The 13,430-nt window shown below is 32.9% G+C and overlaps 1 protein-coding gene across 1 annotated transcript in view; it reads right to left on the bottom strand.

The window, feature by feature from the left end:
* Positions 1–4,541: 4,541 nt before the first annotated feature.
* Positions 4,542–13,430, bottom strand: part of LOC145256517 (uncharacterized) — a 32,562-nt gene continuing 23,673 nt past the window's right edge. The window contains exons 4-5 of the mRNA XM_080115505.1: positions 7,913–8,034; positions 4,542–4,999 (exon numbers count right to left, since the gene is read on the bottom strand). Of these exons, the coding sequence (XP_079971631.1) occupies positions 4,838–4,999; positions 7,913–8,034 (284 nt within the window). The 3' untranslated portion in view covers positions 4,542–4,837. The remainder of the gene's footprint in view (positions 5,000–7,912; positions 8,035–13,430) is intronic.

The following is a 13,430-nucleotide window of genomic DNA, read 5'->3' as shown; positions in this document are numbered from 1 at the left end:
TCGACCGATCCTTTGATCTTCTTCAATGTAAATGATGGAAACATTAGTGTAGGGCGGGCGGGGCTAGCAGCACGAGGGACACAGATATAGTCAATAAAGTTAAGATTGATTTGAATATGACCCTTCCAACATTTTTGACCTGGAATGGTCAGCAACTTGTGTGGTCTCTATTCAAAACCAAATCTTTCATAAAACTTTGAATTGGACAACCACGTACCCCACGAACCTCCTCGCATACATGCATATACATCCGCACACTATCTCTCTCTCTCTCTCTCTCTCTCTCTCTATATATATATATATATATATATATATATATATATATATATATATATGTATATATATATATATATATAAATTATAGAAGAATATAAATTATTGAAGAATAGAAAGCCAATCAAATGAGGTATACTTTTTTTAAACAGTTACTTTAAATTTAGTTTTAATTCGCAGTTTTGGGATAAATTACAAATGCGGACTTTCTTTTTGTCGCCTGTATATATATATATTTATATATATATATATATATATATATATATATATATATATATTCGTGTGTGTGTGTGTGTGTAATGCAAACTTTGTTTCTGTCGATATATATAAGACCCATACGTAATTGTAATTTATAGCTCTGCCATAGTCGCAATTTCGCAATATGTGCATTAACAGTATTATTTTCTTACACTATTTTGGGTGTATAGCAAGAACAATAAGTTGTAATAAGCAGGCTCGAACCCGTACCGCGAAGGAGGAAAAGAACGTGAAAAAAGTATGTCTTTGCCGTTGCGTTCTTGGTTCGGAACACACCATAACAGATTGTAGAAATTACCTACAAAATAATTGCAAGAAATAGGTATTTGGGAAACCGACGGATAATGGAAAATACTCCGAAATTAGTGTTACAAGAAAAGAGTCATTTTCTTGTGAGTAAGAAGTTCGAACTTTGTAAGCAAGGTTCAGAAATAGATTCAGAAAGGCATTTGGCATTGTTCAATTTCACATAAAATAGTTTAGAGATGTTGTTGGAAAAGGAATTTTAATTGTTCAATCCTTTTTGTGGAAACTGAATTAAAATAAGGTCAGAGAAAGTAAAGAACAATGCAATTTAAATATGTTTAAAAATAGGTTAGGTCGAAAAATAGATTAGTGAGAATTCTTTGTCTGCAAAAATGGTTTGGAAACATGTCCGAACCACATATGTTTAAGCCACGTGAGTTTCCACCTGAGTGGGTCACCCTGAGAGCCATACATGACGTAATAGCAGACAAGCAGATTCTCAATATAGTTTGCTAGTTTTAGTGAGATTAGGGGGGAGAGAGGGAGACTGAGTCCAGAGTCGAGTCCGGATCGAATTAAAAGCGAACGGGAAAGTTTTAACATGCAGAAACAACTTGGAATTCCTGAATGTGATCACCATTTTGACCGGTCAAATAGAATAAAAGATCTCATTTTTTTTTTGTAACTGCCGTCTTCGTGTCGTCTTTCTATCAAATTAAAGGTTAATGTGAAATCATTGTTTTCACTCATCTTTATAATGAACTTTGTGTATAACTCATCGAAGTAATGTGTCCCTCTCTCTATCTAAGTAATGTGTCCCCCCTCTATTTAAGTAATGACTGTCCCCCTCGGCTTTTAAAAATAATCAACTTCTCTCCACTCTAATATATGTTAAGAGAAGGAACATCCACAGAACTATAAAAGGTATAAATGTCTTCTCTCTTCTCTCTCCCTCTGTAATATCTGTATAAATGTATCTTCTCTCTTCGTCTCTTTCTCTGTAATATGGTTTCCTATGCAACAGTAGTATTTTATCTCATTGTAGAAAATACGCTTGAACATTAATAAAATAAACAGACAAAAAATGCCATGAAATATTTTTCTCTTCCAAAAATTCTCCTTAAAAACTTGATAAAACTTGCGGAGGTGGATTGCCTCTTTTTGAATGCATTTCCTTTTTACATCATCACATTTTTATACGATAAATGTTTTCTATTATAATGTTTCCTTCTGACGTTTAAAAATTTCATTATTTCGGCGATGTTCCTAAGTTTCCGATGTATTCTGGCGTAATATTCACAAAAAAAAACAGGTCATAATCTGCATAAATACCAATCATTTTTACTATTGGATCAATAAAGTGCTGATACTGAAACTTGATTTGTGACTGACGAGATGTGAAAGAAATATGTTGGGATTATTAAAATCGATTAATGTTATGGACCAAGTCCGAGTTCTCATGCGGCGATTGATTTTTTAACATTATAACATTTTAACATATAAAAATAAGAAACAGAGAGAGTGAGAGAGAGAGGGGGGATTGGTAACGTATGTTCTGTGTGACGCTAGGAGCATGGAGGGAGAAAGGAGAAAATTATCGTTTTTACTGGAAATCCTTACGATGAGCAATACAATATTGGCGCACAGTTAGACACACTCGTTTGAAAATAATAGAATAGAGAGAGACTAGCGAATTATCACTTTTTTTACAAACGCGTCCCCAAATATCAAGGTCTGGAGGTCATTCGAGAATAAGGGTTAATTAGTGTACACAAGTCAATGGGAAAATGTAGTAATCGCTAATAATCGAAATTGGTAACTAGGATTACTTAAGGGGTGGTTCATTATGTACTTGTTTACTGTGGACTTGAAGCAAACCATATTGTCGTCAGTTGGAAAGTATGAAAACGGGACGGAGTTTCACGGGGTGCAGTTGTTCCAGGAATCTATGTTAAGGTTTATGCATAGAAAAATAGTGGGGAAAATTATTGCAAGTGGTTTAAACTAAACGAGTGTTTTTTTGTAAAAGTTAGGCCAAGTGGAAGCCATAGACTAAAGCTCAGACGAGCATTTGCCATGAAAATAACGATAAACCAGAGACAAGCTCGCAACGCCTCTTACCAATGCCTGTGGAAAAGAGTTTGCAGCGGATAGAAAAAGGCAATTGTTTTACAAGAATCAAGTTTTTTTTTTATTAGTTTGGCAACATCACGCACAGATATGTAGCATAGCGTGTTATCAGAAACAGGAGAAAATACGTTGATTTGCGGCCCTGATCGCACAGGGTAGAATTATCGTAAAAGTTTTTGTCAAAGAGTTTTTATTTGTCCGATAATGACGAGATTACCTCAGGTCATTGATAATGGTTGGGATAGAGCCAACACTTATATTCTTGCACCTATTTATTATTTTCCAAAACTGGTGGGGACCAAACCGCTGCTAAGCTACTTTGGTCTTCACAGACTGAGCCTACAACTCTATCGCGTTCTTTATTACGCTTTTGCAATGGTTGCTGGCAGTCTTAAAGGCAGCTTTAGTTACAGTACAACTATTTTGGGAAGAATGATATAGAGAAAATATGTTTTAATTCGTACGTAATTTGCTTTCGTTTTGTCAGCAAGAGTTGGGTCGAAGTTTTGAGTAATTCAAATTTTCTGCCTAGTATCACTGAGGGTTGAAACTCATCCTTCAGGAAATCGTCCCCTAGAATTGCGTATTATTCGGCCTTATGTCTGCTGTGAATATTATTCGGTCTTATGTCTGCTGTGAATAAAAATATAAGTGCAATCCCACTGTTTACATCAGGCAAAGTTGGAGGCTCAGTCACCGGCCTTAAATAGAATTAATTACAAACTAGGGAAAGTCTTTTGTAAAAAAGGGAATGAAGAAACAGAGATATAATTGTTTTTCGTAAATTTGTAATTTACATATTTCAGTTTGCGTTTCTAATTATCCATTTATTTGGTCGAATTTTTGTGTAAAAAGGAAAAGCATTTTTTTTAAATGTGTGCAGTGGAAGGTGAGATCTCGTGATATTCTACGAGACTACACCTTATATATTCATGGCTGCCATCTTTAATCTCTCTCTCTCTCTGATCCCATCTGAAGGTAAGTCGTAGAACCACATAATGCACATACATGCGCTGTACCGTTAAAACGAGCAACCTTTTGTATTCCAGAATTGATTTTTCTAAATAGTCGATACCATTCTCAGTGTCCTTCTAAAACACGTCCGTGGCAGAGGTTGCTTTCTTAGAGCCCCACCCCCGTCAATACCTGCAACAGAGATGAAAATTTGAAGTTATGAATGCATAAGTTCAGCCATCATAACAATACAATGTGCAATTCCCTCTGATCCATTTGAGCGGAATAAAAATAGGAGGCATTACTTTTGAAACGCTCTCATAATAACTGTTTAAGAATCTAAGTTCTGCAGAAGTATATGTAGCTATTGTGTTTATGCTTACTAGTTAGGAAGAAAGTTTTTTTTTTTTAAATTGTGTCCCAATAATATTGACTCTAGAAGTATTCGTTTCTTCCTCTTATTGTTTCTTGTTTGTGTTGACCACATAATGCACATACACGCGGGCGCTTTCTTCTTTGATTATTACATTCAACTCTACAAAAGTATTGAAAAATGCTAAACGACGTAAAAATAGAAGACAAGAGAAAACATACTATTTCAAAGTACGTGAGTTTTTGTAGAGGCTGATATCATAAAAATATAAATAAAGGACGAAAAAAATTAACGAACGAAGGCAGCATTTGTGTTTCGAATAATAAATAAGATTTATTTATGGAAACAACTTAAATCAGTAAAATTGTGACTTAATTCTAAATAATAAATCCGGGATGTTTTTTTTTCGTGTATTTACTTTCTGTTAGCCTAACTGCTATAAATGTTATAGTAAGTGCAACTGTTTCCGAAAATCACTGGCAAATAAATTTACCATCAATTCCATATTTCTCATTAAATAGTAGTCGTACTGCTCCAAGATTAACAAAATATGACGTTAAACAATATGAGTACAGGAGGAGGAATAAATAAGAATCGTTTAATTCATGTAGTCATATTCTGTACAAGCCGATTTTGTAAATCCCATTCACCTTGACATTTAATATACGGTATAGGTCCGAGCCAAGTACACTTTCCAGAAAGCATATGCATATGAGCATATCTCCATTTGCAAAAGAGTTCATGGCTATATTGGCCGATTTGGTCCTGCAAAACAAGAAAAAAATTATTATTGAAAAATATTTTAAAACTTTCAATATAACTCATAATTTGAGAAAACAATGAGAAGTAACTTAATATTGAATTAAATAATTAACATTAAATACATGAGGAATAATTATTATATTGTATTTACTACTGTTTTATATAAGTAATAATTAGTTAATTATAGTAGTTGAGTTAATAAAAAGTGTTGCTGAGAAATGCAGTATTTACTAATGATAATACAAATTATTACATAGTTTCTAATAATGATTTTTAAGACGTGTACATGTTTATGTATATATATATCTATATATATGCATATATCTATATTTATCCACCTATCTCTCTCTTTCTCTCTCTCTCTCTCTCTCTCTCTATATATATATATATATATATATATATATATATATATATATATATATATATATATATAAACTAGCAGACCGTTTTGCGTTTCCGATCGTAAAAAAAGCTTAAATATTATATTTTAATTCACATAGACTTCGTATTTATTATTATAGAGATAATTTTCGACTGATTATTATATTGTACTAAATATATAGTAGTGATTCCAAAGATAAATTTGGTGCCATTTATCTGCAGTAGTACAAAAACGAAATTCGGCACTTGCCATTTTTTAAACCGCAAATTTAAGCTAAATTGAATGTAATTGTTTAAACAACCTATACTTTATTTGGTCTGCCTTTTATTTTTCTATAATTTGTCATGTTCATATTTGACTTTTAATTGAAGTATCTTAGTGCTCATATCAATTTAAATGAATAAATTCAAATAGAGAAGGCAAACAGAATCTCTGCAGCAACAAATGAGCTTTAACTCAGATTTAAATATGCACCTTTAAGGAACCAAAGCATCTCTAGCCGTAATTGTTGTTATTTCAGGTTATACAGCATGTAAGCTTGTTAAAAGTTCTCTCTTTCTGCAGTTAAACACAGATTAAAGAACTTAAATTTCCGAGGCAAGACGCAAGTCAATAGTTTCCGTAAAGAGAAAGCACCGTCTCGTTTTCGTCAGATGCACTGAAGATCATGACTCTTCATATTGTTCGAAACAACTTTTAGCGACAAAAGCAAGTTGTATAAGCTAAGCAGTGATAGTAATCAGTACGTCTATCGAAAAAAGTACGAAGAATTTAATCAAGTCTCAAAGGTGATGGGGGTTAACTTTTGGTTTGTAATTTTATTAGTGTCAATAATCCCGGGCCTGTCGTTTGTTTTTAAGGTCGGACGGAATTAGGATGATTATCCGATCTACATGCAAGATAATTCTCACATTCACATAGCTGGCAATGCAAAAAGATTCCTTGAAGAGCATGATTTTCCCTGATAGACCTGAAGAGGATGGGGAGGTTATATCGACCGGAACGTTGTGAAACTCGCACTCAAGAGGAGAACAGTAGTCTGAAGAATCCACATACTACTAATAAACAATCCTCATCTAAAAACACCAGAAACGTCATATCATATTGAATCGTATTTTACAATCGGGTAAAACCAACAAGCCTCGTAGTATGTCTAGTAACGCAATATTTCTGTTGCGCTTAGCAAAAATGAACAGTAATTTTATGAGAAAAAGTAAATTATGGAAGTATTTCCTTTAATATTGTTTTTATAATGTTTTAATTAAATGTATTACAAAAGAGAATAAACCAGAGCCTATAGGGAGATTGGATTCTTTATTTAAATCACTATCTTATTTTTTTATATCATTTTCTTGTTGATAAATTGAATGTTTATTTTGATTTATTGAAATGGAATGATGTTTTCTTTATTAATTTTATTTTTTTATTTCGGTCTATTATTCTCATCTTTATTAGTTGTTGTTTTCATCTTTATTGGTTATTGTTTTTTTTCACAGCGTTACAGCCAACTAAGATGAGCATTATATATATTAATTTTATTTTTTTATTTCGGAATATTATTAAACCTCAAAAATGAATTCCAATTAAGGAATAATATATATACCAATCGGTACGGAACTGGCTATGGAAGATCAGATAATGAATAAACGTGGATTTTTAAGATCAAAAGAATCCAACCTTGATCGCCCGTTCGGGGCCCCTGGCGCAGTTGATAGAGACGTTCCAGATGGAAATTGTCTGAAGATAGCGGTTTCAATCCCACCCAAAGCGTGCCAGAGGTTTACTTGGCCAAAACATGGTAAGACGACAACAACTACGGATGGCAGTGATTGTTGAAGATGCAGTTAGGAAATTTGAAGTTCCTATCAGTCGCGGTTACCACCTGAGGAAGGCGAGATGAATAGTTGGCCGAAACGTCGTGAAAAAAACAACAACAAATAAAGATGAAAACAAGAACTAATAAAGATGAGAATAATAGTCCGAAAATTAAATTAATATATATAATGCTCATCTCAAAAATGAATTCCAGATGTTTTCTTTTGTCAAAAATATTCAAATTCCGGCGTTTCTGAAAATGGCTTTATTTAAAAAAAAATGTCATTCATTTTAGATTTAAAACAAAAATTGATGTGTGTTATTAGTATATAGTTCACTGCCTCATTTTGTCTGTCTGTCTGTCTGTCTGTCTCTCTCTCTCTCTCTCTCTCTCTCTCTCTCTATATATATATATATATATATATATATATATATAGTGAATGAATAAATACGATAGTTGAGCTCAATATTTATGCGTACGGTAAGGCAAAAATGTAATTTTCTTAGTTAATTCAAAATAGATACTTATTTCATATAATTTAAATAGATGAAATTAATCGTGATTTTCTATCGTTATTCGAATTGAAATTGGTTAATTGTTGCTTGATATTTAACAACTTGTCATCTATTTTTGACTTGAACATACAACACAACGAACATGTGTGTATTCATCAGTATGTATGCAATTTTTACAAAAGAATTCCATATTAAATACTTACAAGACAATGACAACCACGTTCGTAATATTCTGAGAGACTAGTTCTCTGGACATCATTCACGACAGAGTACGGCAATATTCCGTTACACGACTCAGTATATAGCGTTCCATTTTTACTGTCGCCTGTAAAATATTGAGATTTTGTTAGTACATACATATTTGATACAGACTTGTAAGTGCGTACCTTTCAATGGTGTCTTTGTTATTATTACATCAAAAATCTTATCACATAAGATAGTAATATATTTGTTAGTCTCTTTTTTTGTTAGTGAAATTAATTAATATATATGCTGTATATTTTTTTTTTAATAATGAATAGAAACTACGCATTTGTTAATTTATAGCTCGGAAATTGGTTAGTGTATTAATTTATTAGTGTATAGCTTTCAAAGTGTTGATTAAATGAATCACTTTAAAATATTTTATTGTATAGCTTTGTTAGTGTAAACTTTTCTTCATCACTTGAATTATTTAGAAAGTAATTTGCTTACTGCCTTAAAAATACTTACAAATATTGACATGGAAAATGTACGACTCGATTTTGTGTCTATCCATCACAAATTATGAGATCAATAAACGAATCCAGATGAATCTTAAACCAAATAGTTTTATTGTTACTAACAAAATATTTTGGCATTTGTGAGTGCATCCATTTGTGAGTGCATCCATTTGTTAGTGCATGAATTTTTCAGTTCATTATATTAAAGTTAGTAAGTACATAATATTTGAATTTGTTAATATAAGCGCAGCTGGATAATAGATCTGAGTCGCTTTTTACAGTAAGTGTCAATTTATAAGTCGAAGTGATTATTCTAAACTCCTAGTAGGTCCCAAGGGTTTGAACTCCTCCCAGCTAAATATCATATCGTTATACAAGTTTATATATATATATATATATATATATATATATATATATATATATATACATATATATATATATGTATATGTATATATATATGTGTGTGTGTGTTTGTGTGTGTGTGTATATATATATATATATATATATATATATATATATATATAGTTATTTCCAACTATAACGTTATTTGGGTTTTCGATATCTTGATTTTCTGTGTTCTTCTCTTCAAGATATATTCCTCATTTCGTACTTGAGGATCCATTCCAAGTGTAACCACCATCGTATCTTTTAAGCAATTAAAACAATCTGGCGGTCATTTCAAGTAAGGAAACACCTTTCGACGACACAATTTTCTTCCGCTAAATATGACTTAGTCATTGTTGACTTGCTGGAAGACAACAAAATGTCGGCAAATGTCAAAAGAAAGTCAGATGTACGAGTATTCTTGAATACGGGTAAAAGTAAGAAGTGTATTATTTTGTTGGAATTATTTCAAGATGTGTAATTCGTATATCTTTACCTTCACGCTTCCACTACTATTTAGAAATGATTATTAGTTAATGATTATCTATTTTGCTACATGTCTGCGCAGAAAATTATCGTATTAAAATTTTTGATAGCTTAAAGATATTATTTTTGTCAATAATTTGAAAACGATTAAACAGTACGATGTTCAACAATAAGATAATCCATTCTGAATTATTTAGGATTAAGATTAAGAAAAGCCAAAACTAACTGAAATAAAGAAATCCTTACAAAAGGTATTTTATTTTATCTTTATATTATACGAAATACTTCTACGTTGTCAAAAATGCGATTTTACCAGTCAGGAAATGTATATATGTTTCACTTATGTTATTCCAAAAATTATTTATTTGAAAATCGAACCAATAAATAAATTATATGTTTTAAATTACTCAAAAACGTTTTATATGCAATATTTAATTTATTTGCCGAATATTTCCCCGTTTTAATATAGTTGTTGTTCCACGACGTTTACGCAAACTATTGCCCTCGCCTTCGTCAAAGAGTTTACGTTGGTGTTCGTGGCGCAAGAGATAGATACATTAAATATCTACAATTACAGTTAAGCAAGGTTTTAATCCTACCCAAAGTTGGCAAGAGGATTAGTTAGCCCAACAGGTGATGAGACGACGACAACTATGGAATGCAGTAATTACTGAAGATACACTGAAGGGACTCTCATCCGGAAGCGGTTAATAGTTGGCTAAAACGTCGTAAAACAGCAAGTATAAAGATAAGGAAAATTGTTGTGGTGGCAACCACTTATTTGCATATGCGAATAACATAACACTATAAATGGCAAGCCTAGGTTGGCCTTGGTGTGTCTTACTCAAATGCCACCAGAAGTGACGCCGAAGAGCGTACATGTCCTCCCACCAAGACTCTCTGACTCGACACCGTCATTTGTACATATTGTAAATATACATTTTCTTTAATACACTTATTATTGCGTTATCTTGTTGTTTGCGTCTTCATTGTATTTCCTTACTAATTATTGTTCAACCTTGCAACCACAACAGTTGGCGACGAAATATGAAGCGTCAAATATAACAGTTTGACGAAGAACTATTTAAAAAAAAAAGTACAACGCAAAGGTTGACCATTTTTTTAAGGAATGCAAAGTGTTGACGAGCAAACGGATTTTACGCTTAAGAGAAGTTTCAACTCAAGTGAAAAAAAAACTCTAACGTGGCAAAAGCGACAATTTACGCCTTTTTCTGGGAATCCGACTTGCAAACGAATGTAAAAGTGAATTTTTGTTTGTCGCTACACGACAAATCTTACTAAAGGACCAACTTGCAAACGAAAAGCGAACTTTGTTCTGTCGCAAAAACGACAGGTCAGACCCGTATTACGAAAAGCAAGGAAGTAACCTACGAAAAAAGTTCACCAGTTAATTCTAATTACTGTATTACTGTTCTCCGTAAACAAAACAACAACTAAAGGACTTTTTAATTAATGTTTTGGTTGACGTCGGTACTAAAAGGAAATACCACAGCTAAAACTAAAATTCAAGGAAAGGATTTCTTTTCTTGAAGTTGTCACTGAATAACGGATAATACAGTAAAACGTCACGGGAAAAAAAGGGTAATCTCAATTTAAGAGGTATTTTAATTACTAAAATACTAGAGAAAAAAACGCAAAGAACTAAATGTACTGCATACATTTATTCAATTGTGACTCGATTAAAAAACAAAACAAAAAAAAAACAAATTTTTTTTTTGTGGGGAAAGAGTTACTTATTAGTAAGTGGCTAAAAACGGAAAGTCAATTCCATTTCGTGATTCCAGATAAACCTGTTTTATTTTTTTTTTGCAGCGTGACTCCCAAAAAGAATATATTATTGCAAGCAGCGATATTATTATTGAAAACAGGAGCTTACAGCAATTTGCTTTTTTGTTGTAACCCAAACCGGTGTATATTGTACATGGTACAATATTTTTTTTTAACTACACACTAAAAAAAAACAAAAAAAAACATGGAAGACTTATCAAAAATGTTCATGCAATTTTTACAAGCACAGGCTGAGCGGGATGAACGCAGACAAGCTACACAAAACGAGTTTTTGCAAGCACAAATACAGGCACAGGCTGACCGCGAGGAAAAGAGAGAGTGATAGATTATTGAAATGGCAGCAGGAACAAGAAGAAAAGCAGAAAATGTCACAATTAAAGCAGAAAAAACTGCAATTGGAACAGGAAGAAAGGCATAAGAAACTGCAATTGGAACAGGAAGAAAGGCATAAGAAACTACAATTGGAATATGAAGAAAGACAAGATGAACGTTTTGCTAAAACACTGGAACTACTAAAGAGTAATCGAGAAAATGTCGACAGTGTTAATTTCTCCCATACAACTATTTTTAATAGAATGGACACATTTCATTATGTGCCTGAGGAAGAGAAGAATTTTGAAGCATACTATACAAGATACGAGGATGTTTTTCAACTGGACTGATAAAATTGGCCAAATAGTCAGAAAGTGAGCCTCTTACTCAGAAAATTGGGTACATCAGAACACAGCAAATTCGTAGATTACATATTACCTAAAAAAAAACTGCGGAATTAGAGTTCATGGAAGCTGTAAAATTACTAAAAGAATTATTTAATCCAAATATATCTCTTTTTCATAAAAGATGGCTGTGCATGAATCTAAGAAAGATGGACAACCAAGATTATTTGACATACGCATCAGTTGTCAATAAAAACTGCGATAATTTTAAGCTTGCAGAACTAACGGTAGAAGATTTTAAATGTCTAATCTTCGCTCAAGGGTTAGTTTCCACGAAAAATGCAGAAATACGCAGACGAGTGTTGTCTAAGCTGGAATCTGAGCAAGATTTAACCCTCCAGAAACTAGCAGAGGACTGTGAAAGGGCCATTACACTAAAAAAAGAATTAAAAAAATATAGAAGAATCCGGAGTGGCATATGTAAGAAAAGTTAGAAAACCATACGCACCAACCAAGAACTTTACAAAGAAAAGCAATGGAACGGGATATTCCAAAGATAATAACCATAAATATAGTACAGAATATAACAAGCCTCTTCCTAGATATAACTGTAAGAGATGTGCAGAAAAGCATTGGGAATCAGATTGTCCTTATAAGAAGAAAAAATGCTACATTTGTAAGAAGGTGGGACACAAAAGCGATTGCTGCAGATATAAAGATTACACCAGAAAGAGAGTACAGCAAACAAAATCAAATACAAAATTAGACAAAGATCGGCGAAAATACGTAAAAGTGGAAATATTTAAAACATCAATAAAGTTACAACTCGACTCCGGCTCCGATGTTTCTATAATAAACCTGAATACGTGGAAAAAGTTGGGAAAACCGGCCATGATGAAAACTAGTAAAGCAGCCCGGACGGTAACTGGTGGTGGTATAAAATTTGAAGGAGAAGTTGTCCTCCCGATAAAATTGAAAGGGATTTCGAAGAAAGTAAAAATATTCGTACTAAAAAATAGTGAAAATCTGTTTGGAATAGATTTAATTGAGAAATTCGGACTATGGGATAAGCCAATCAATACATTCTGTAAAAAATTAGAATGTTCTTCTCCAACAACAGTAAATATAAAAGACGATTTAAAAGAATTATTTCCTGAGGCATTCACGACTAACTTAGGTCGCTACAATAAATTCAAGGCCTCGTTTGAACTTAAAGAAAATGCCAGCCCAATTTTTAGAAAAAAGCGAAATGTTCCGTTCGCTGGGTCGGAAAAGATTGATAAAGAATTAAATAGATTGGAACAGACGGGAATTCAATCAAAAATAGAACACAGTGAGTGGGCAGCCCCACCGTATACGTAAAGAAAAAGAATGACGAAGTTAGAGTGTGCGCAGACTTTTCGACCGGGGTCAACTCCCTATTATAAGATCACCATTACCCCCTACCAAGCCCAGAGGAAATATTCACGAAGTTGAATGGGGGTAATATCTTCTCCAAGATAGACTTGAGCGACGCGTATTTACAAATACCGGTCGAGGAGAATTGCTCAAAAATACTATGCATCAATACGCATAAGGGATTATACAAATACAACCGATTGCCTTTTGGCATCAAAGTAGCGCCTGCCATCTTTCAGCAAGCGATGGACACCATGCTAAGTGGTATTGAGTGCGCATGTGCATAC

Source organism: Euprymna scolopes, chromosome 32 (genome assembly GCF_053919585.1).
Source record: "Euprymna scolopes isolate OS-2025 chromosome 32, ASM5391958v1, whole genome shotgun sequence".
Taxonomy (NCBI): domain Eukaryota; kingdom Metazoa; phylum Mollusca; class Cephalopoda; order Sepiida; family Sepiolidae; genus Euprymna; species Euprymna scolopes.
The sequence above is the reverse complement of the archived record's forward strand: the minus strand, read 5'-3'. Positions and strand labels throughout refer to the sequence as shown.